This window comes from Embiotoca jacksoni, unplaced genomic scaffold (genome assembly GCF_022577435.1).
Source record: "Embiotoca jacksoni isolate LCO1_2020_lvr unplaced genomic scaffold, fEmbJac1.0.p SCAF_9, whole genome shotgun sequence".
Lineage (NCBI taxonomy): Eukaryota > Metazoa > Chordata > Actinopteri > Embiotocidae > Embiotoca > Embiotoca jacksoni.
In genome coordinates this window covers 11,692,184-11,716,193 of record NW_027185447.1, presented here as the reverse complement: position 1 = coordinate 11,716,193, position 24,010 = coordinate 11,692,184, and the positions used below count along the sequence as shown (strand labels likewise).

The 24,010-nt window shown below is 42.9% G+C and overlaps 2 protein-coding genes across 3 annotated transcripts in view; one reads left to right on the top strand and one right to left on the bottom strand.

The window, feature by feature from the left end:
- Nucleotides 1-1,704: 1,704 nt before the first annotated feature.
- LOC138192628 (putative helicase mov-10-B.2) lies at nucleotides 1,705-15,752 on the top strand. Its single transcript, XM_069140152.1, has 23 exons — nucleotides 1,705-1,854; nucleotides 1,940-2,042; nucleotides 3,669-3,853; nucleotides 4,417-4,519; nucleotides 4,633-4,786; nucleotides 4,923-5,166; nucleotides 5,283-5,393; nucleotides 5,588-5,768; nucleotides 8,055-8,197; nucleotides 8,450-8,620; nucleotides 10,175-10,287; nucleotides 10,443-10,639; nucleotides 10,928-11,025; nucleotides 11,170-11,267; nucleotides 11,371-11,469; nucleotides 11,619-11,721; nucleotides 11,824-11,941; nucleotides 12,185-12,376; nucleotides 12,486-12,557; nucleotides 12,694-12,819; nucleotides 12,896-12,984; nucleotides 13,096-13,220; nucleotides 15,104-15,752. The coding sequence occupies exons 1-23, from the start codon at nucleotides 1,715-1,717 to the stop codon at nucleotides 15,130-15,132; spliced, it is 2,994 nt and encodes a 997-aa protein (XP_068996253.1). The 5' UTR covers nucleotides 1,705-1,714; the 3' UTR covers nucleotides 15,133-15,752.
- A 320-nt stretch (nucleotides 15,753-16,072) lies between these two features.
- LOC138192629 (rho-related GTP-binding protein RhoA-D-like) overlaps nucleotides 16,073-24,010 on the bottom strand; it is a 17,827-nt gene continuing 9,889 nt past the window's right edge. For both annotated transcript variants that reach the window (XM_069140153.1, XM_069140154.1), the window contains exons 2-5: nucleotides 21,761-21,916; nucleotides 19,549-19,669; nucleotides 18,311-18,441; nucleotides 16,073-18,169 (exon numbers count right to left, since the gene is read on the bottom strand). In XM_069140153.1, coding sequence (XP_068996254.1) covers nucleotides 17,996-18,169; nucleotides 18,311-18,441; nucleotides 19,549-19,669; nucleotides 21,761-21,916 — 582 coding nt within the window. In that variant the 3' untranslated portion in view covers nucleotides 16,073-17,995. The remainder of the gene's footprint in view (nucleotides 18,170-18,310; nucleotides 18,442-19,548; nucleotides 19,670-21,760; nucleotides 21,917-24,010) is intronic.

Sequence of the window (24,010 nt, the reverse complement as noted above, 5' to 3'; positions counted from 1 at the left end):
AAAAAAAAAAAAAAAACTGTGATGATGTCAAAGGTGCTCCAACTGCAGCCAGTTTCAAATCTAGATCTGAAACTCAGCTGTTCTCTGATGACTTTTATATGCATTCAGGCTCTTTACTTGAAGTTTGCATTCAGTACAAAACTACAAGGCAGCAGGTTGCAGGGATGAGTCAAAAGGCAGAGTCCAAAAAACAGGCCATGGTCAAAACCAGAAAATCCAGTAATCAGGCTGAGGTCAAAACAGGGATGAACAAAAGCCAAATTACACGTAGCGGAGCCAAAAGATCAGGAAAATTTACAAGAGGACACTGGAGGCTGACACCTGGGTCTGAGCAAGATGGACAACAAACTAGCACATATTGACAGAAATATGCAGATTATATAAAGAAGAGGGCGGGAAGACAATTAGACAGAGGTGGAAACAATCAGAGTGGAGGTCAGTATATAGCACAGGAAGTCAAAACACCTGAAAGTCAGATGTAGGTTGTGATAGATGGTAAGGAGTCAGCGACAGATGCCACCTGACGATGAACGGATCTATTCGAGGACACAAATTACAAAATTAAAAGCATTGTTGGATCAATGATTTTTGGCATCAAAGACATATACTTTTGGACAAGTCAGGAAACACAAGGCTGAGTCCTGGGAAATGAAATGTCTCTGCATGTATTGGTCCTTTTCGGAGAGTTGTTCCTGATGGTGATGCTGTGAGGGGGTTTGAGACACACTCAGCTCTAGGTTATGGGTCCACGAATGAACGTTGTCCAGAGTGTCTTTTTAGTGTGGCTCTAAAGACTATAAAACCACATCCTCCACAGGGTTTATATTCCTGGCTGAGGAACTTTAAGGGGTTCATGAGTCGGTCATCTGGTACCGAGTCATCCCGATCCACATATCAGTGTCCGTTTAAAGGTGTCAGACTCCAGTGCTCTTTGAGGGCATAAATGTCACAATGTTACGGCAGTGGTGCCTTTTGGGTTGGTAATTTACATTCCTTAAGGGGATCCAATGTCACATCTGGTACCTTACACTGATAAGAACAGATGGTGGAGACGTCCTGTGCGGGGGTCTGCTGGTCCAAGAGACACTGGAGTTGCTTTGAGGTTATTATTGTAGAGGCCTCAAAAACAAGAGACAGGAAACTGTTTTCTTTGTTTCTGGTTCGGCTTGCATTGCGTTTCTATGGCAATACACATTATTACCTACTCATCATGTTTTTTTTAACAGGAAGTTGAATTGAAAGAGCCTAACTCATAGGCTCATAAATTTTTTATTTTTTTATTTATTTTTTTTTTTTTAAATGAATCCACAAAATTTTTGTATTTATGATGAACCTTTAGAATAATCCAGATTTGAAAAGTTGAATCAATAATGGAAACTAAAATGAAGATTGACTGCTTGATTCGTCCGAATCTGGATGGAAGTTTTACAGATCTGCTCTGATCAAATTTGCTTTTATGGTTGCAGTTTTTAATGTTTCGTTTCTCCTGAGACTGACTTCGTGGGTGTGCCTAATCTCCTCGATTTGTTACTGCAGCTGTATTTCATAAACTAGAGCAACCGCCCATGTGAGCTGCTCCGGAATTGAAAGCGGTCAGTCGTCTTGGGGATTTCCTCGTAGAACACATCCAGTGTTGATGAGCGTTGTATCCGTATTCAGACGCGCAGCCCGGACGATTTTTTTTTTTTTGGGATAAATAATAGGCTTATTTATCATGGTTGAAAAAGAAAGTTTACACACACGCTGCCAACTTGGACTTGAATTCTTCGATTTTTTGAGAGACACCAAGAGAGCATCCAGCACCTACACGATTCAATCATTAACAGATATTTACATCTCAGAGTTCAGGACCAGGTGGGTACTTCGCCACAAGAGCTCTTTATGTTTCAGAAATGCATCCGAATTGAAATGTTGTTTTTTTTTTTTGCGTTTCTTTTAGGAACGATGGAACCAGATATCCGAGCTTCAGTTCGGTCCTTTATGCGCTGCAATATTTCAACAAAATAACAAGAAGAAAAAACACTATACGCATCAACTCCGCGGTATGTACTTCTGAATTTCATAGCAGGCCGGTTGGCGGAGTTTGGGTTGTCTATTGTAACACTTGTTATTGTAATGGTAAAAACAAAATTAGCAAACATGTCACCAAACATATGAAACGTCTGTCAAGTCCCACTAAAACCGCACAGAAACATCAAAGTTAGTGAACTGTTTGAGATACAGCTACTACTTAGAGCATGTATTTTTTTTTTCAGTTATTCTAATGCGATTATATATTTTAGATTCTAAAAAACGTTTCTCACATCATTTGAAGTCACTTTATTTCTACATTTCTATCCTCAGTAACAATTTAATTTAATTTATCTTTCAAATGGATATGACATCCAATATGTATCACACTATCATTGTTTTATTGATAATTTTCTACGGAAACAGGTCTGGCTCTTATCTAATATCTTATTATTATTTTTTAAATTTATTATTATTAACAGCATTTATCCAGTTAAACATCTATTCGTTTTTGTTTTTTTTAAATCCAGAAACATTGATATGAATTATTTCATAAATATTACCTTCATTTCGGATTTTTGTAATTTTTTTGTATGACTTTTGTACTTAAATAGAGCCGTAATAATTAATGTGTATTCTATTGTAGAAACATTTATTGCATGGCATGTTACCACACACTTTTTTGTGTCACACGTCTTTTTATTTTATTCCCTAAATTGTACATAAATGCAAATTTACAGATTAAAAGGTACAAAGTAAAATGTATAGCTTGTCACAAATGAGGTCAAACGGTACACTGACTTATTTGTTTTCTATATGAACCCTTCCTTCCTTCAGGTCATGGAATTTTATCTTCAGCATGAATAAGAAAATAAGAAATATAAATGTGATTGTGAAATTATGTTAAATGGTCTGTCGTAACCTTGGGGGTTAGGATCGTCCAGGTGTCCTGATGTGACTTATCTCAGTCACTGAGATATGTTTATGGCAAACAGCTCTTGCTACAATTCGTCACTGAGAGAAGACACCTTGTTCTCATTTTAGTTTTGTAGAGAGAAGGGGATAGTTAACAAAGTCTATTCTGTCTATAATGTGTGAAGTCTGTTTCCTCAAACCGTAAACTTTTTATTTTTTAAACAAATAGACCGACCAGAGAGTTTTCCTGTGTTCACTGTGATTCAGCTGTTGTTACAAACTCAAACATTGTTGCATCATTCATGTGAAAAAAATGCTGACTGCAGGGTTTGGTTTTTTTCCCAGCATTTTCAAAAAGATAAATAATTTATGATATTATTTAACCCAGTAAGAATAACACACATGTTCTAAATGACATGTTGGGTTTGAAAAGTTATGCTATTAATTGTTAAGATGAATGACAGCAGCTTTTTTTTTTTTTTTTTTTTTTTTTTTTTTTTTTTTTTTGTGGCTAACCATAAGAAAACATTTCCTGACATCTAATATTTGAAACCATCAGCAGCAGTGTGTCATCTCGGTGTTTTGACTCAAACCCCCTTGAAATTTATGCCTTTGAATATTTTAAGACGAAGCTTGTTCTTATGTGTTTTTAAGGATAATTATTAAGGAAACCTTTTATAGCAAATGACAGTGAATGTCTCGTTAAAAAAAATGAAATCTACATGAAGTGATAATCTGCACAGGTCAGCTCTGTTCCTCTGGACCAGTGGCGTACACACAGGACTCGTCAGCCTCAGCCTGTCCAGAACACAGCGGCCACCCCTGTGGCAGCGCAGGACTTCAACTGCTCAGCAGATGAGGAAGAGATGGACAACAAAAACCCGAGAAAACTGGCCGGGCGTCTAATTGAAAAACTCAAGACAGACAGGTAACAGGACAGACTCCTCATTTCTGTGGGGGTGTTTTTAAAAAATTTTTTTTTACTTCTGCTTGTAAATACGAGTCAGATTTTTTTTTTTTTTTTTAAATGTTGACACATACAAGGTGGTTCTTCTATTTATTTCTACACTACAATCCTCAAGAGTCCAACACATCTGCTGATTTTTTTTTATTCAAATTGTTTAAAAAACTGGAATGCGTTTTTGATTTAAAGATGATAAGTAAAAGTAATGTGAAACGTCACAATCAAACAAAGGTCATCTGATAAAACGAGACTTACAGAAGCTAATTTAACTTGTGTGGTGTTGCGAAAATCAAAAACATCTCAAGAAAGAGTGTGGATAGAGTTGTAAGTAAGTAACTACAGAAACTAATATGACTACAGTCATACACAAAGTTCTGAATTAGACAACGATGTTAACTTCCGTCACTGTACTTGCACTCACAACAGGCCTTTCTATGTGTCTGTCCGTTTGTCCATCTGTATCTTGAGTTGCACATTACTCTGCTGCTCTTAAAGTGCATCATCATCTTTTTTTTTTGCACCCACAGGTCTCAGTTGATCTCTGACCAACGTGGTATCAGGATCACCTCCGACTATCCGTTTGAGGATGGAAAACTTGTGTGGGACTTGTGTGGAGAAGACACAGATCAGGTATTTATGCTTTGAAATCGCAGCCCTTCTTGTCATCTGCCGAAACATTCAAAACCATGTTAAATCATTTTACAAACGTGAAGCACTACTGCATACATTCATTTTGTTTTTAGTTATTTCAGAGGCATGTGTTAAAGCTGAAGGTGAAAAACATTGGAGCAGAACTTGTGTACTTCACCGAGTACACTCAACTGCAGACGCGCAGACCCTTCACTCTGTCGGATGAGCACAAGTTGACCGAATCCAAACCTCTGTCACTAAAACCAGGTGATGCAAATATCACAAACAAGTTGACCGTCATTTGAATTCACGAGTCCACATTTGAGAGAGAATTATGGCCACAACAAACCACTATGAATGCTTTATGATATAACATCATTTTCCTGTTGTGTTCTGTTTCTAGGCGACAGCTATGAAATCCAGGTTCACTTCCTCTGCAGTGAGGTTGGAGTTTATATTGAGACACTAGCGTTTGCCTTCAAACCAGTGCAGCAGCCGGCTTTCTACATTGTGCGCTTTATTGAGGCTCAGGTTCAAACTTCTTTAGGACGGGAGCTGAGAAGTGTAGCCCCCTACAAACCTCGCTCCCTCCGTGCCCGAAATGTAGAATCTCATTACAAGATCATTGATTGGCAGCGACCCGAAAGGTAACACCATTTACTCAACTCACTTAAATATGTACAGTAAAACATTAAACGCTGTATGCCTCATGTTGTCTTATAGTGATAGATCCAACGTTTTTTATTAGGTCTTCTCCTCCCAGGCAATTAATGATGATGCAGCAAACTGTGAGGCTTAAAGAGTATAAAATACCAGCAGACATGAACCAGTTTATCAAATCACTGAAGCAGCCTCCTCTCCACAACGATAAAAGGTAAATTCACTTCAATTTATGGTCAAAGCACAATATTGTAGGAATGACTCTTAAAAAACATCAACTTCATCAATATCATGTAAATGTAGCCATTGTGTAGTGAGAGAAAGCACTGGACGGAAACAAACACAAATGATATAAAACAGCCGAGCTTCAGTAAACGCGACCATGCACTTTTCACATGGTCTGTTTAGAAGGGCCATGCTGGAGAGTCCCTTGAGCTGGGAGAACTACACTGAGAAGCTCCATCTGCTGCTGTATCTGGAGGAGCTTCAGATGCATGTGGACATCAGGAGATACAACATCCCCAACGATGAAGCGGACTACGCTGTTATGAGGACAGATCCGGTCGACAAGAAACTTCATGTTCTGGAGGTAAATAAGTTTGACTCTCATCCATTAACTTTTATAGTTACATTTTACAATTGTAAGTAGCACCAACTAGATTCTGTACTCACCTCAAGGGTATCCGCCATGCCTGGTAGAAAGAGACAAATAGAACAGACAATCGGCAGTGAATAGTACAGTACACTACAGTAGTAGAATTACTCATCCAGTATAAGGCAATCATTAGTGAGCATGTGACTGCTGGTTTAATACGCTCTGATTGCAAAGTGCATGAATAAAACAGAAAGTTATTGAAGTTTAACAGATTATTTTTAGGGCTTTTCAAGCAAAAATACTTTTCGAATTGCTCTGAACTGACCAACACACACACACACACACACACACACACACACACACACACACACACACACACACACACACACACATCAAGAGAAGGAGAGACTTACTTATGCTGTAAACTAGAGCTTAACAAATGCCATCCACCTTCTAAAACCTTCGCCTTTGACAAAACTAATGAGAAGCAAGACTTTCACTTCATCTTTAAAATAAGGGCTATTTTCTTTTCTCTGGAGGCCAACATCAAATTTCTTCGTGTGGCCATTGATTATTGATCATTTTTGTCATTGGATGGACTGAGATTCACTCAAACAACTGTGCATAGCTGTAGTCGGCTTAAGTGCTAGCTTTAACTGCAGAGTTTGCACTGAACCTCATCTTCATATATTTTTTTGAAGTTCCACCCAGAACCTTTTGACAGCTGTAGTCGTCTTTGCATGTGTCTCCTGTTTGCAACTTCACATCTGATCTCACAGCGCTACACAGTTTTACATGGCAAAGCTCCAGTGCTTGCTAGCAACTTGTTCTTCTTCTCTTCATGTCGTTTAATGGCGGCTGCAGACATCTTTTAGGTGTATTACTGCCGCCTTCTGGAGTAACGCATAACAACCAGGTGCCGGGGGGGAAAAAACACAGGGGAAATAAGGAAGGGTGATCGTTGTATACACAAGTCGATTTTGTATATTTTAAAGATTATTCGATGATTCAAAAATTGTGACTCATCCCTCGTTATTTTTGGAATAGCCTATCACTTCGGTCTGCCCGCTACTCCTCAAACTGTTTCTTTAAATTTCCTCTGGTTGTTCAAAGTGCTAAAAAGGGTAAACATTATTATTACCCCTCCACACTGGTGACAGCTGTCCCATTCTCATGAACATGATATGTCAGGAACGTCATGAGGGAATTTGTTTAAATTTGGGCCAAACGTTTACTTGGGCTCAAAGATAAACTGAGTCGATTTTGGTGTTTAAAGGTCAAGGTGTGACCTCTGAACAATCTTGCAAAGTAAGCACATGATGCATACATTTTCTGGCAAACGAAGTAAAAAAAAAACAGAAGTTGAGCTATTTCTGATTAAAGACCTTCTCCAGTAAATATCAAGTTTTCAACCTTGTTAACTTGTCCATTTGGTGTTTTGCATATTCATAAATCTGCATGTATTGACTGAAGGCAAAGGTGCAGAATTTCACAAAAAAACACTCTCAGGCATTAAGGTTTTTTTTTCTTGGAAAAGACTTCTAAATGTGTCATTTTAATAGTCGGGTCTGTTTTTTTGGGTTTAATCAATGCCAGAAGAGGAACTGTAACTGCCACAGAGGTCAGACCTTCGGCCAGTTACAACCCCAAGCAAGTCAAGAAACTGAGGGAAAAGAGTATTGTGTAATTTTTGGAGGTACAAGTCGATACCACAATAACTCCAGAGTGTGGGGCGAGAGGGGCTACCACAGGACGATGCGGTAGTCAGAAGTGCCTCCTACATTCTTTTTCCATCTTGAAGATAACCATGATAAAGTGTTACTTCCTGGGCCATTGAGCTGCAGCACAAAGTGTAACTGTCAGCAAAGTGAAGGAGAGTTTAGTTGACGTGCACATCTAGTTTTTGCAATGTTCCTTTTCTGATCGCCTCTCATTGTATAATTAACAGCTCCCTTATTAAAGGTCAATTCCCGTATGTAAATACATTTCAGGCTCAAGACGTTCTTCAGTTAGGTCTCTCAACAATATAAAAAATAAACAACATACAACAACAACTGGCCACTTCAATAGGTGTAACTGTTTAACTGCTCATCGAAACTAATCTCTAATCAGCCAATCACAGGAACTCAATGCATATAGGCATGGTCTGCTGGAGCCAACAGGAGCCACAGTGTTGCACGTTGTTCACACGCAACAGGTGTTCTCCCTTCATATTCTCCTGCATATTCACTGACATAAAACGAATTATTGTAATTATTTTCACTCTTGTTCACCTACCAGTTACCTGGTCTGTCTGAGAACCGGCCATCCCTGATACGAGGAGACAACCTGATCGTGTATCCCGTTGGAGGAAGAGGGGTGAAGTACCACGGCTGCGTCCACAGCGTGCAGCGGGACAGTGTCAAACTGAACTTCATATCAAAGTAAGATCAAGGCATCACAGTGACAAACAACAACAAAAGTCAATGAAATACTGATTTGATGGTTTAAGTTTAGGTTTATTTTATGGTAGGGACCATGTACAAAAAACATGAATCACAAAAAGAGAGGAGATGCTCTGTACCAGATTTAGCTACTAGCTAAATTTCCATCTGCAGTCCCTCGTGAACTGTTAACAGACATATTAGTGACTTTCGATATCTAAATTTAAACTGTTTTTCTGAATTTCTCTGCAGGTTCCAGTGCCCTGAAGGCACACACTTCCATGTCGAGTTCTCTTTTAACCGGCTGAATCTGAAACTTAAGCACAGAGCAGCAGACCAGGCAACTAAACACAACCTGAAAAAGGTGTTGTTTCCTGATGCAGACCTGTCCTCCTATCAGAAAACTGGGCTTCCCAACCTCAGGTTAGGCACACTAGTGGATTGAAGTTTCTTTATATACAGTCCATGTGTTAACTAGCATGTCTGTAGTATCCCTTCCTCTACATATGACACAATGTTAGACAGTTCGACACTTATGACACTGGTCATCTTAGGCTGGAATTGTGATTCTCCAAAGATACACATAAAGTTCTCTGTAGGTTGGTTGCAAAGCCGACACACACAAATCCCAAATCTCAACAGCGTCTCGTGGATCTGACCATCAAGAAAGTTGATTGATTGATCCAACTCATGTCGGGAGGCTGATCTGAAATGAAAAAAGAAAAAGACAAATGCTCAAAATCCATGCCAGTACAACAGTTTGGTAAAAAAAAAAAAAAAAAGTTAACAATATCTCCAAATGATCCCGAGGACATTTGCCTAAGGTCACAGCGAAGAAGCAAGTTCCAGATTTAAGATGGCGCGAAAAGGGTGTGGCTTGAAAGAGCTTTTACTGAATGAAATACAAATGCAGAGGGAAATGAGGATTTCCATAGTAATGATAAGAAATACTGCTTGCGGCCTTATTATTTAATGTTTGATAAAAGCTGAGTGACAAAAATATTTACATGTCACACTAATGCTTTGGATAAAGCCAGCCAAAACCGATGCTTTAGTCAGTAAGAGTGGTCCGATCATAAGTGGACAACTCTAATAAGTACAGTAGCAACAAGTGGTGACCATGTGTCTCCACATGCACCTTGAGTGACCACGACCTCACGAGACCTCTCAAATGATCTTCCCCGCTCTATAAGCAAATTTACACAGACATCTCCTAAATATACAAGTAAATAAACACGTGAACACGTTCAGAAACGCAGGGGATGAGTCGAAGAGACCCACATTTAACAACAGGCGGCTCTTACACAGCTGTGGGTCTGATGTGTGTCGGAGATACAAAATAAAGAAAACGACAACCAGAGGAAGCCTTGGTAAAGCAAGCGTCACTTACAGTTTATTTGTGTAATCACTAAACAGCTGCTTTATTACTGCGACTTCTGCAGGTAAACCTCTTCTGCTTTCTGTGAACAGTGTGCAGCACCACAATGTACACACGGCAGGGAGAAGCTATAACCTTCACAATTAGTAGAGTAGTAGTAGTAGTAGTAGTAGTAGTAGTAGAGTTACACACGTTTTTGTGAGTGCTGGTCAAGGCGTACCTAATGCAACCTGACGGTAACCCTTGGGAAAACAAGAGTGATATACAAACTCAGGACTGTTGTACTGAGAGCAGCGTACAATTATTGTATTGATTATGCTCTCCAGACTGCCGAAGTACTCTATGTGACTGTGATACCTCTTTGCAAAGAGTAAAAAACGATAAAGACACCTGGTGTCGGAACCTTTTATTTCATTTCTCACCAAAAATACGATGGAGGAAAATCCACAACAGCACACTAGCTGACCATGTGCGATCTGATCACCTAGGAAACATATTCATGTCAAAAGTGAACAGCCTCTGTTTTTTTCTACGTGTAAACATTTCTACTTGTGATTCAGCTCTGTCATCGTCATGATCCTCTCTCTTTCTTTGGATAGCCTGTTCAACCCACAGCTGGCGACAAACTGTGAGCAGTACCAAGCAGTGCGACAGATTGTCGCTGGCACATCCAGGCCTGCCCCTTACCTGGTGTTCGGTCCACCAGGAACAGGTGCGTCAAGTTCCATCATATTACTTCTTCCACGGGCCTTTTAAAAGTTTTACTGTTTAAGTAATTTAGGTTTGACTTTGTATCCTATCAAACTGCTCACAAATCAAGAAATTCTATTCACTTGACTTTATTTGGATGTTTCTTGGTCTGTTCAGGCAAAACTGTGACTCTGGTAGAGGCCATCACGCAGATAGAGAAATCCCAGACCTCCTGCCATATTCTGGTTTGCGCTCACACCAACAGCGCCACTGATCTGCTCTGCAGCAAGATCCTGGAGAATGTGGACAAGCACAAAGTGTACCGCATGTACGCCAAATGCTCTGACCTGAAACTTGTCCCCAAACAACTAACGGTCAGTGCCGGTTGCTTCTTGTATTCCAACTCATTGCAAAGTGAAGCAGATCTCTCACCCAGAAAGTACCTCCCTCGCTATCGTTCCACTTATTATTGTTCGTGACATTAAATCACACACAATCTTCACAAACATCACAATCTGCCCTCTAGTGGATTTCACGATGCATCGCAGTATCGACACATCAATCAGAACACTTTGCTGTCTTGCTGCAGTAAGGCCGCTTCCCGGTGCTTTGTATCTTTGATTCTGTTGTTTATGTACATTGAACATTGTGGCACTTTACAGGCACACTCTAACTTGGAAGAGAAGAAATTCATTTTTCCTCCGAGAGAGACGCTGATGCAGTATAAGATCATGGTTACCACCCTGTTTACTGCTGGAAGGTAGCGAATGACTCACCTGCATGACATCGCATACTACATTAATTACATCCTGTTCATGCTCTCTGTCATCCAAATGACTAACAGTCAACACAATAGATGAACTTGAGGGATTTGGATTTGCTACCGTACTTTTGATCTCTGCAGGTTGATCACAAAAAACATTCATCCAGGATATTACACTCATGTGTTTGTGGACGAGGCTGGACACCCCGAGGAGACCGAATGTTTAATCCCATTGGCAGGTAAAAAAAAAAACACAAAAAAAAAACAAAACAGAAGTGTCATCTGTTTTTGTACTGAACTTGCGTTGCGCGATGGCTGATTTTTGCTATCTGTGGTACAAAGGGTTGCTCGACGCAAAGTCTGGTCAGGTTGTTCTAGCTGGAGACCCCAACCAGCTCGGACCCATTGTCAGGTCTCCTTTTGCGATCAAATACGGCATGGGTAAGTACAGACGCACTCACACACACACACTCATGTTCTTAGCATAACTTCACTGTAGTAAAGGAAAGATGTGCTGGACTTTAATTTACAAACGCAGTCTCACTTTGTATGCTGCCGTTTCACTGGTTAAAAGTCCGTGCTGTCCGCAGGAGTGTCTCTCTTGGAGCGCTTGATGAAAGATTGCTCTCCGTACCAAAAGAAGGACGGCGTGTACAACAACTGCTTCGTCACCAAACTGCGACGCAACTACAGGTGTGGCAGAGGAGACGGTTTTAGATTGTGCATTGGCAGAAAACATGTACTTCATTTACCAAAATGCACCATCTAAATTCATTTTCCTTTCTTTATTTTCAGGTCCCATCCTGACATTCTGAAGATTCCCAATGAGCTCTTCTATGACGGAGAGCTGCAGGTTTGCGCAGATGAAGATTCACGCAACTGCTACTGCAAATGGGAAGGCCTCAAAAAAGAGGTAATTAGTCTTCATTTAGCACAGATATAGCGCACAGTTCATGTGTGAACAGAAACAGTTCATTTACACTGAGAAAACTGACATGCAGACCAACCGGTGCTGCAACACAAACAAGAAAAACCTATCATTTAATGAGGAGCCTGAAGAACAGCCCTGTAACTGACTCTCTTTTGGTTTAAATTTTGAACTGTAATTTTACCAACATTGTTTAAAAAAAACAACCATTTCATGCGTACCTTCCAGGGCTTCCCTGTAATCTTTCATGATGTGACCGGTGTTGCTCAGCGTGAGGGCAGTAGTCCTTCATTCTTCAACATTGCAGAAGTGGAGGTGCTCATAAAGTACGTGGAGGATCTGCTGCAGACAAAAGGCCAGAGGGGCCAGCCTACCGTCGCAGCCAGAGACATAGGCATCATCGCCCCCTACAAGAAGCAGGTCTGAATTTACTCCCATCGAACACTGAATTCAAATGGTCACGTCTAATTATCTAATTCTGTGTAAGTTAAAAGCTGCAGCTGTCTTTTTTTTTCTGGGTGTCACATAGGTGGCGAAAATCCGCAAGTTCCTGGAAAAAGTTGAGAAAGATCTCAAAATTAAGGACATGGATGACCTGAAGGTACAGTAACTAGAAATTGAAACTAAAAAAACATAAGAAGCGCGGAGTAGCCAATATGTCCTGAATAAACAATATATACGTGTGTGTGTGTGTGTGTGTGTGCGTGCGTGCGTGTGTGTGTGTGTGTGTGTCTCAGGTTGGTTCAGTGGAGGAGTTTCAAGGCCAGGAGAGGACAGTGATCATCGTGTCTACAGTTCGGAGCAGCCCCAGTTTCCTAGAGCTCGACAAAAAGTTTGAACTGGGCTTCGTCAGGGATGATAAGGTAAACAATACATAATAACATGCAAACGCACTCTGGTTGTTTACACATTATTGTAACGCACTGTTTTCTTGTCCAGAGATTCAATGTGGCTATGACTCGAGCCAAAGCCCTGCTGATTGTGGTGGGAAACCGCAGAGTGTTGAACACAGTTCCTACCTGGGCCCGGTATGTCACACGGCGACCTCCGCTTTCAGCATACATACGTTAACGTTGAAATTCAAAAGAGCGGTTCATGTAAACTTCAACATTTTTGTCTCTCTGTCCGCTCGTCTGCAGCTTCATCCGGCACTGCAGCGATGAAAGAGATCCTGTTCTTATGAATTATCTTCATGAAGAGGAAGAGGAAGAAAAGGAATTTGTCTCCAGAATAGCTCATCTCTTCATCCGGATTGTAGCTTCAGGTAACAAATATACCAAATATATATATGTATGTATGTATGTATGTATGTATGTATATATGCAAGTATATATATATAAAATAAGTATTGAACACGTCACCATTTTTCTTCAGTAAATATATTTCCAAAGGTGCTATTGACATGAAATTTTCACCAGATGTTGGTAACAACCCAAGTAATCCGTACATACAACGAAACCAAAACAGATAAATTCAGAAATGAAGTTATGTGTAATAATGTGAAATGACACAGGGGAAAAAGTATTGAACGTGCTTACTGATATTTATTTAATAGTTTGTACAAAAGCCTTTGTTGGTAATGGCAGGGATATATCAGGGATGACGGCTTCAAGACGCCTCCTGTATGGAGAAATTAGCCGTATTCATTGCTCAGGTGTGATTTTGGCCGATTCTTCCACACAAACAGTCTTCAAATCTTAAAGGTTCCGTGGGCCTCTTCTATGAACTCTGATCTTCAGTCCTTTCCATAGATTTTCAGTTGGATTCAAGTCAGGTGATTGGTTGGGCCATTCTAGCAGCTTTATTTTCTTTCTCTGAAACCAATTGAGAGTTTCCTTGGCTGCGTGTTTGGGATCATTGTCTTGCTGAAATGTCCGCCCTCGTTTCATCTTCATCATCCTGATAGATGGCAGCAGATTTTTTTTTTTTAATTTTTTTTATCAAGAATGTCTCGGTAAATTTTTCCATTCATCCTTCCTTCAGTTATGTGAAGTTTGCCGGTACCGTATGCTGAAGAGCAGCCCGACACCATGACGTTCCCACCTCCAAACTTCACCGTCGGTTCTGGTGTTTTTAGGGTGATGTGCAGTGCCGTCTGTCCTCCAAACGTGGTGTGCGTTATGGCATCCAAAGAGTTCAATGTTGCTCTCATCTGACCAGACTACATTCTCCCAGTATTTCACAGGCTCGTCCAAATGTTGCGCAGCAAACTTTAAACGAGCTCCAACATGCTTTTCCTTCAACAATGGAGTCCTGCGCGGTGAGCGTGCGTACAGGCCGCGGCGGTCGAGGGCATTACTTATTGTTTTCTTTGAAACAATTGTACCTGCTAATTCCAGGTCTTTCTGAAGCTCTCCGCGAGTGGTTCTTGGCTCCTGGACAACTCTTCTGATAATTCGTTTCACTCCTCTGTCAGAAATATTGCGAGGAGCACCTGGTCGTGGCCAGTTTATAGTGAAATGATGTTCTTTCCACTTCCAGATTACGGCCCCCGACGGTGCTCACTGGAACATTCAGAAGTTTAGAAATGCGTCTGTAACCGACGCCATCAGTATGTTTTGCAACAACAAGGTTACGAAGATCTTGAGAGAGCTCTTTGCTTTTACCCATCATGAGATGTTTCTTGTGTGACACCATGATGAGCAGACACCTTTTATACCCTTATAACCTTTTATAGGCCGTCAGTTGGGACTGAACCAGCTGATATCAATTTGCACTGACAAAGGGGCCGGATTGCTTTCTATTTACCGATAGATTTCAGCTGTTGTCTTGGCTTTATTACACAACTTCATTTCTGAACTTATTTGTTTTGGTTTCGTTGTATGTACGGATTACTTGGCTTGTTACCGACATCTGGTGAACATGTCAGGTCAATAGCACCTTTGGAAATATATTTACTGGAGAAAAATGGTGATGTGTTCAATAGTTTTTTTACCCCGCTGTATTTGAAGACTTTGAAGGAATAAATCTGATTCCCACAGTCTGGACAGACATGGATGTAAACTGCAACTAACTTGATTGATGGAGACGTACAACCATGAGGCAATACTTTTAGTTTTCATGCGCATCTGCCTTAAATCAATATTTTAAAAACTTTATGCTGAAATTGTCCACTTTGTGTTCTCCCCGTTTATCTTTTTACGCCAGTAGAGACTGCAGAAAGTACCGTTCAGTAGTACCTGGGCCCCGAGTGGAGGAAGGACGCGAGCTGAAGGAGAGCCTGGACCTCCATCGTTAGCCCTCGAAGGGATTCATTATGATTATAGCTGGGCAAATTGTTTCACCAAATACCGTGAAAGTCTCCTAAAAAAAAAAAAAAAAAAGGGCTCATCGGTACCTTCCTACATTTTAAAAAGGTACGGAACAACAAAATAACATACCAAAGTACATCTTTAATGTCAGCAATAGAAGAAGCAGATTTATGCTCAGCGAGTGAAGTTAGTGTACGTCTGTCTCGGTGAGCTGCAGTGCCATAAAGTTCCCTTTTAAACGGCTGCGAACACCATCTCATGGTGACAATGACTTGAATCTTCAATTTTAAATAGATTTATACTTTTAGCACTTTGTAGTTTGGCTTTCTTGAAGAAATTGTATTTCCTCGATTCTTGTTGTTCTGGGTTTTGTACCCTCGTGGTTGAAATGCGCTTATTGTAAGTCGCTCTGGATAAAAGCGTCAGCTAAATGAAATGTAATGTCATATACATTTCTTGAAATTAACTCGACCGAACACAGCCACGTCTGCTCTTTTAGAATCAACTAATCGAATGGTTATTTGTTGATAAATTGAACAAAACTATGTGATGCATCCAGTGTATTTTTGAATCAGTGTTACGCAATACATGTCATTCATATTCACCAATTGAAAACATTTTAAGGCATTTTTTTTTAAACCAGATAATGACATAAAACATGAAATGAAAATGAACTATTCGGGTTTTGGAAGGAGAGTTTTTTTTTTTTGTGGAATCAGATTTTGATTTTGATACCAAGGAATAGCATAAAAACCATGTAATAGCCTTTGATGTACTTTTAATATGTAATAGGTAATAAATGGACTGAGTGTTCTTTGAAATGCATTAAAACTGGAACTGCAAAACCAACCCAGTTAAGATGAAGTAGTATTTCAAAAATACTTTATTAACATGTTTGTCTCATCCAGACATTCATCACATCCCCACCCCTGTTTGTAAAGCATCTTCACAATCAACATTTTCTCTTGAACTGTGGAGTTTGACATTTTAAGACAGAGGCACTGTCCAGGTATTAGCCCAGGCCCACTACATTCTGATCGCTGTGGATCCGAATGTGCTGGGTAGAAAGAAAACACAGTTGAAGCTTGTGGTGGCGGCAGATCAATGTAGTGACCGTTTAGATACAGTTCCGCGGAAAGCGTTCAGGGCCGTTTTCTAGGAAGTATGGACTTCACTTCTCTTTGTTTTAGAGAAGAACTCGTGAACTGCGTCAGAGGACGGCGAGTTCGGACACGAAGTGGTTTTATGATTCAATCAGTTATGAGAACACATGTCTGGTTAATCTACAGTTTAAATTATGTTTGCAACCCACTGACTAAGTAGGCGCTCAGGCTTTTCATTACAGTTCTGTTACAAATTCTGGTTTACATCTGCTGCGAGCAGCACATATAATGCATCAGGTGTACTTTTTATTTATTTACCGTTTCAGCATATAGCCAAAAGGCACCGCTGTTACTCCCAGACTACACAACCCCCGTTCATTTGGACCCATTTCAATCTCTCTCTGAGGGCTACTTGTTGTCGCCAGACATTGGCTACGCCCTCAGATAGCCTTTGTTTGTCCAATCGCATTTCAAGGAATGTCCCTGTACTGTCAAATAAAGGGCTATTACGCGCCATCAAAGCCCTAATTTCAATTGGCCAACAGATCTGATCTTAGTTAGTCAATCTGAGGAGATGACACATTGGTAATGACATTTTTTTTTTTTTTTTTTTTTTAGCTGCCAATCAATTTGTCAGTTGGGCATTTTATATATATAAAAAAAAATTGAATACACAGAATAGGCCTGTATTAAATAATATCAATATGGCTGTATAAAGTGTGCATTCATCCTCAGTAAATCCAGTCCACAGTGATGTGTGACTGTGCACTGGATCTGAAACAGGACAGCGTTCAGACAGGAGGCAGGACTCGCTGGGGGAAGGCGTTGGTGACGTCTGCTGGAGCCAGTGTGAGCGTGACTGCGAGCATTGTGTCCATAACAATAGACCACTGTCTCCAGTGCCAGTTTAAGCTATCGCCATGGACGAGGGACAGACCGAGGTGCGGTCCAAAAGCTCTCCATACAAATAGGCACTGCTGCTGCTTCAGTTTGTGCAGGTTTCAATGGAATAATGCAGTGAACAGGCTCTAAATTTAGTCCTTTGTGTCGGAAGAGAAAGCTGTGGACACCAGAGCTCTGCTGGCGCAGCGCTTGGTGAGCTAAAACTTTCAGGGTGTCAAATTATTAGTGGTATAGGAAACGGCTAAGGGACCGGGATCGAAGCTCACGTATAAAAGTAGACCCGAGTGGCACATGCAAAGTACAAGAGAAGCGGGAAATCTAAAACTGTCAGCCAGTGGGCATGTCGGGCACAAGACCCTTCTCTGTAAACAGTCGTAACACAGAGGCAGATGCAGGACATATCTGTAAAGTATATGCACATATAAATAAAAACATACATTCATACCTAGAGGGGGAGTGCACGAGTCACACATACAGGCGGGTGTGCTGGTGGAGGAAAAGTAAACAGGAAACAAGCAGTAGTGGAGTACGAGTCGCAGACGAAACAGTTTAAAAAAAAAAAAGAAGAAAAAAAGAAAAAGAAAAAAAGGCTGATTTGTTTTGCTTTTAAACAGGTGTGTCAGTCTCTCATATTTGCCCGTGGCTTATCTGCATTTTTGAAGTAAGTATCGTCCATGGAAGCCGTTGATTTAAGGTTTCTCTAAGTTTGCTCTGTGTGCCGGAGGAGGGAGCGGGAAGTCCCTCCCTCAGGTGCTGATTGTGGCCACCCCCACTCCGCCCTTTCACAGCAGCTGGCAGCCGCCCCTCTTCTTGCGCTTGCGGACCTGCAGTGCTGCTCTGGTGGCCATTTCAAACACATCCCGCACGCCGTCCTTGGTCTTGGCCGAGCACTCCAGGTAGCCGAAGGCACTGATGCGGTTGGCCATGTCTCTGCCCTCCTCGGACTTGACCGGCTCCTAGGAGGTTTCGTGCACAAGACAGCAGGTTAAAATTCAGCGTTTGTGCGCGGACGTTAAAAAGCGAGGTCGATTAGCTCCGGGACGGTCCGTTGCCATCAACACGGACACACACACACACACACACACACACACACACACCTGCTTCATCTTGGCGAGCTCCCTGCGCGTGTGCTCATCATTCCTGAGGTCCTTCTTGTTGCCCACCAGGATGATCGGGACGTTGGGACAAAAGTGTTTCACTTCAGGTGTCCATTTCTCAGGAATGTTCTCTGAAAGAATTGGAAAAATGACATAAAAAAAAAGTCATACAGCAAAGTAGATCTCAGACTTTTTTTCCCCCCCTATAAGGACAGCTGGGAGTTTCCCTTGTGACTGTCCATACAATCACTAAGAGATCACTGACCCCTGGCTGATACATGGTCTGAGTCTGCTAGCCAAAAATCTGGGAGGAGATGCCATGATGTGACCAGAGTAGGGACACCATCTGTGTTATTGCTCATATCAAAGCACTGCGGGAGAAGAAAAAAAAAAACCAGCTGAAGTTTTAACAAACGAGACACGTTTGATTGTTTGATTTGGTTATTTGAGGGCGAAGAGCAGATTCGAACCTGGAATACACGTGACAGATTTTGTAATCATACCCAACAACCGCAGTGAAGTTATATTCTTTACTGAGGAAACAGCTGAGACCATAAAAGTCGATTCCTGGTGCCACAGTCCATCCGGGTGAATCTTTGATTACTATACCGACTATAGAATATTTAATTAACTTCAAATTCATTTGAAAAAAAAAAAAAAAAAAATTCTTTCGTGTATTTAAATTTGAACGTTCCCTTTACTGAGTTAAAGTGCTGTCGCTGTCTAACGGTCATATATTTTTGGAGTGACAGCAGCGGGGTTAATTAAAACACCAAAAATATATACAATCTGCACACATGAAGAAGCATTTATCTTTTTTTATAAAGTGGATCATTGCTTTCATTAGGCCTCCAGACAAGATTAAAATGATTTGTTACGAGGAAAAAACAAAAAAAAAAAAACAAAAAAAAAACACCACAAAGAAGGGCAGAACGTGTCGAGGATATAAATAATAGTAATAAGCTGTACAAACGGGTAATAACTGGAACATTAACGGTTCAGTTCTCTGTCACGCACGTCTCCCTGCGCCTTGTCAAAGAAAGGCAAAATGCCCCCCCCCCCCCCCCCCCCCCAAAAAAAAAATATTCTTCCAAAAATAAATCAAAACAATTATCAAACATTAAGTTGGAGAGTTTTCCCCCTTTTAAATTTGACGAAAAATGACTCAAGCTGCAGCGCCGTAATCGCTTCAAATGTTACCTGCGTCCTGGTTGGGTAGGTGAGACCGAGCGTCTTACCTAAACTGTCGGGGCTGTCTATGGAGAAGCACATGAGGATAACATCCGTGTCGGGGTACGAGAGGGGCCTCAGTCTGTCGTAGTCTTCCTGACCTGCTGTGTCCCACAGCGCCAACTCCACCTGAGGGAAGGGAGAAAACACGGCGACAAAAGGGGGTCGGCGTTATGAAATAAGGTGGGACGTACACGCTTCCCTGCCACGCAGGATGAAGAGGAAGTTAGAATATAGAAACACACACACACACACACACACACACAAAAAAAAACATTTACGGCAAATGTATTCCTCCGCTTCCAGGCTTGAGAACAACTCCCCAGAGGTGGAGGTGGTTCCTCCCCCCCCCCCCCTCCAGGGCTTCAGGCTGTTAATCAAACGGTTAGCAGTCCCGGAGTGTCTGACCTACTCTAAATAAAACGAACGCCCGGCAAAAAGCACTCGAAAGCGTTGCGTTGCCACAATGCGACCCCCCCCCCCCCCAAAGCAACCGTATGGGGACGCTTAGTACGCTGTAGCCCGGAAGTGTCGTTTCATACAAAAATCACAGCTCTTTTTTTTTAAAAGCGCAACAGTTTCTTGAAAATGACTGTGGCCTTTTAGCTTGAACTGTAATCTTGACCTACGCCGTTCCCCTGTATCGGGCGGATACGGCGGCTGGAAAACACGCGCCTGGCTACTGCCGAGGACTGGGCCCAGACCGTCCTAATCGTCCCGCCAGAGGGCAACTACAGTAACCCGGCAGTTCATCTGGACTTTTCTGATGTCCCCGCAGCACTCGTGTCTCGTCGAGCCGTTCTTGCTGGCTCCTAAACGACATACCTCGGCAGCACACGGCATGCTCTCGCTTATAGTCTACCGCGGGGAGGTCGTTTATCACAGGACGTCAGCAGTACCGCGTCTTGTATCTGAAAACGAGCAACTCCACACCATGACAAACCTTACATCGGCTGCGTTTGGCTCTTTCACCACTAGGTGTCTCTCGGGAGTCGGCCTCCTGGGGCTCATCCATATTCCTGGTTGCTGTACTTCACAACTCAATATAATAAAACAATAGGCAGAAGCTATGGGTTGAACAGTGGCACAGACTTGTTGTAAAAATATATCACTACAGTTTTTTTTTTAAAAATATGTATACCACAGCAGAGAGATCTGTACAGTCAACTTTATACCATACAGGCGAAGTCTCGACCAGCTGATCCCAGATTTTACAGCACAGGAAACAGGAACAGGAAATGGAACATTAGTCATGATGTACGAGAAGGGGGGGTGGGGGGTGGGGGGTGGGGGTTTCCCAACCCTGCACAGGAAGGTGGCACTGATCCATTTCCTGTTGTTGGCTGGCTGGCTGGCTGGCTGCTGCTGCTTAAAACAATGAAATGGCCCAAGGACATTCCCACATTACGCACTAATCGCCATCAGTTTTAAAAAGGGCACATGTTTCACAACCAACAGGGTCAACAGTGTCACATAAACCCGCAGGCCCCCGAGTATCATTCGTGATTGTCAGAGGTTAAAGATACGCACAGAAATGCGACATTGTAAATGTACTCCCAACAGAAGTAAGAGACGTGCGTTCAAAATCCTACTTCAGCAAAAGTACTTTAAGTAACTCATTCCGGCGCTGAATGCAGATGAGTGACAAATCTTTACATCTGCGATTTACTGTTGGAGCTGGTTAAGGTGGCGCTACCTTTTAATACACTGTATACATGGTGTTGTCCGGTAGATCGTAATCAAGGGGTCGACCCAGTGGGTCAGCACAGGGTAAAAAAAAAAAAAAACCAAAAAAAAACAAGAGTTCTGATACACAGAACTGCGCTGGAGCACAAGGATGTCTTGGATTTCAGAAGCTTATCACGTTGGTTTTATGTTAAATCTCTGACAGTGAAGTAACCAACGACCACAAGTGTCGTGAGAAAAGCAGCGTTAAGGTAAATGAAATGGCTACCCTCAAATGACCCCGCGCGGCTCGTATTTAAAATGATTAACGAGCCATTTTGACGTCACTGTCGTACGACGGGGTTTCTGCGTCTGTGCTAAAATTCATTTAAATAGCAAATTTTTTTTTTTTTGACTCGAGTTTTGACCCGGGCCTGGTGGAGTGCTGCCGTACCGCCGGGTAAAGCCTGGCGTTACCGTAGGTTTGGGAATCGCTGTTCTCGCGCAAGCAAAAAAATAAATAAAATGAAGGGAGACATTTTAAACGTAGTGTACCTGTTTGGAATCCACTTCGATGTCGGCGATGTAGTTCTCAAACACGGTGGGGACGTACACCTCCGGGAACTGGTCCTTACTGAAGACGATGAGCAGGCAGGTCTTCCCGCACGCACCATCCCCGACTATCACCAACTTCTTCCTGATGGCAGCCATCTGCAAACAGAATCAAATGCGATCGGTCTGCACGCCGAGGTGCCAAACACTCGGCGAACGGGGAGAATCGAGTCTTTTTTTTTCTCTTCTTTTTCAAACGGGGGAGATGTGAAAGAATGAAACCGAAAATAGAGTAAGAGCTGAGGGGTGGGGTGTGGGGGGGGGGGGATGATCGAAGTGCATTTTAGAGCCGCACCCTCTTCCCGGGCCGCGTGCGAGGTGGAAAAACAGCCCGGCTGAAGGTTCAGCGCCAAACTCAAAAAAAAAAAAAAAAAAAAAAGCAGTGGGAGGGAAGGGACCAGGAGGTGAGCCCCGGACTCGGGGAACGCTGCGGCCCCCGGTGCTCTACGCACGCGCGCGCGCACACACACACACACACACACACACACACACACACACACACACAGGACCCTCCGTCACACGATCACATCAATAACGATCGTTAAAACGCGTCACTTATACAACCCCCCCCGCGACCAAGTGATTTACAGCTCTTAACCGGTTCGGAGGGGGGGTGATTACGCACACGCGCACACACACACACACACACACACACACACGCACACACAATGAAGGATGCTGAAATCCTAGTGATGAACTCACTAGGATTTATCACTGGACTCTACAGTTTCCCCCCCCCCACCTCCCCCCGGCACTACTTGGCTTTTATAGCGTCTTTCAAAGCTCGAAAAAAAAACCAACCAAAAAACCCTGATTGTACTCGGAACCGCTCGGCACCAAACCGGCAGGTAAAAGTTAGAACGAGCCAAAACCGGCGGAGACTTGTGACGAGATCGAGTTTTGGACTTGCCGGCTGCCGTCTAAACAAACGGCCGTCCGCTACTTGACGCGTGATAACATCCCGGGTGTCCAGCGCTTTCTTTAACCCCCCCCCCCCCACCGCAGCCAAACGAAACCGGCTGCCGCGGGGCTCGCGGAGCGAACGAGAGACGTTCCCGCGCTTCCCCGTCGGAGCGTCAAGAAACCGGAGCGGCCCGTTTTAAAAACCTCCGGACTCATCGTTACGAATCAACAAAACTTTATCGGTCGTTCACCTCCACTCGCTGCGATAACGGCTTCCATTTTCACCGCGCCAATAAAGAGACAATTGTTCAGTTTGCTTCTTTTTCTTTTTTTTTTTTTCCCCCCTCTCTCTTTCTCCCACACATTAAATCAGGCCAGCGAGTTGTCGGTTTGTCTCCGGGGAGAGCCACCTGTTCTCTGTGATAGCGGCCCGCTGCCGCTCCGTACGTCACGCCGTCACCGCCGGAGGGAAGATGCGCACAAAACACGCGTGCAGAAATACACACGCGTGTGTGTGTGTGTGTGACTCGCGGCCACGGCGAGCTTTCAGCAAATGGGGCCAGCCCTGCAGGTGTTGTGCTCCGGTGAAATAATGCAGCTTATTGACGACGACGACGGCGGCGGCTCTCGCAGCGGGGAGCTCTTTGGGGGATAAGGGACCCTTTTACTTTGCCTCGATGCGTCTGCGTGGGGACGCCGTGCCGGGGGACGAGGACAGGAACAGAGACTCTTTAAGGTCTTCTTCCCCTAAATAAGAAGAGTTAATCATTGGGTGTGCATCTCGTAGATTCCCCCCCCCAGGCCGCCGCTGTCGTCTTCGGCCTCCCTCGCTCCTCTCTCTGCTCCCCCGGAAGTAACTTCCCGGTACGACCGCGGCACCCGAGCGAGGACGCGAAGGAGGAAGGACCGCCGGGCTTCACCGGTCCTGCGGTTTCCCCTTCGTTCTTCCTCTTTTTGAGTTTCTGCCCTCGGGTCAGTTCAAATAAGCTTCATTGCACAAAGGTGGGGGGGGGGGGGGGGGCGCCGCCGCCGCCGCCATCTCTTCCTATTGGTGAATTTGGAGGGCGCGTGGTTTCTGCTTGAGCTTTTTGTGTTTGTTAAAGCACAGGCGCGTTGTGCGAGGACTCGCGCAGAGACGCCACTCGCGCTGCGAAGTTTGTGTTATTTTGTGTGCATTTGATAGATATTACAAGTTGACCCGACCCGCAACAAACTTTTCCACAGAATTGCCTTCCAGTGAATACGGCTGCATCTCGAGATACTTCAATTTTAGTGGTTATATTAAAATAC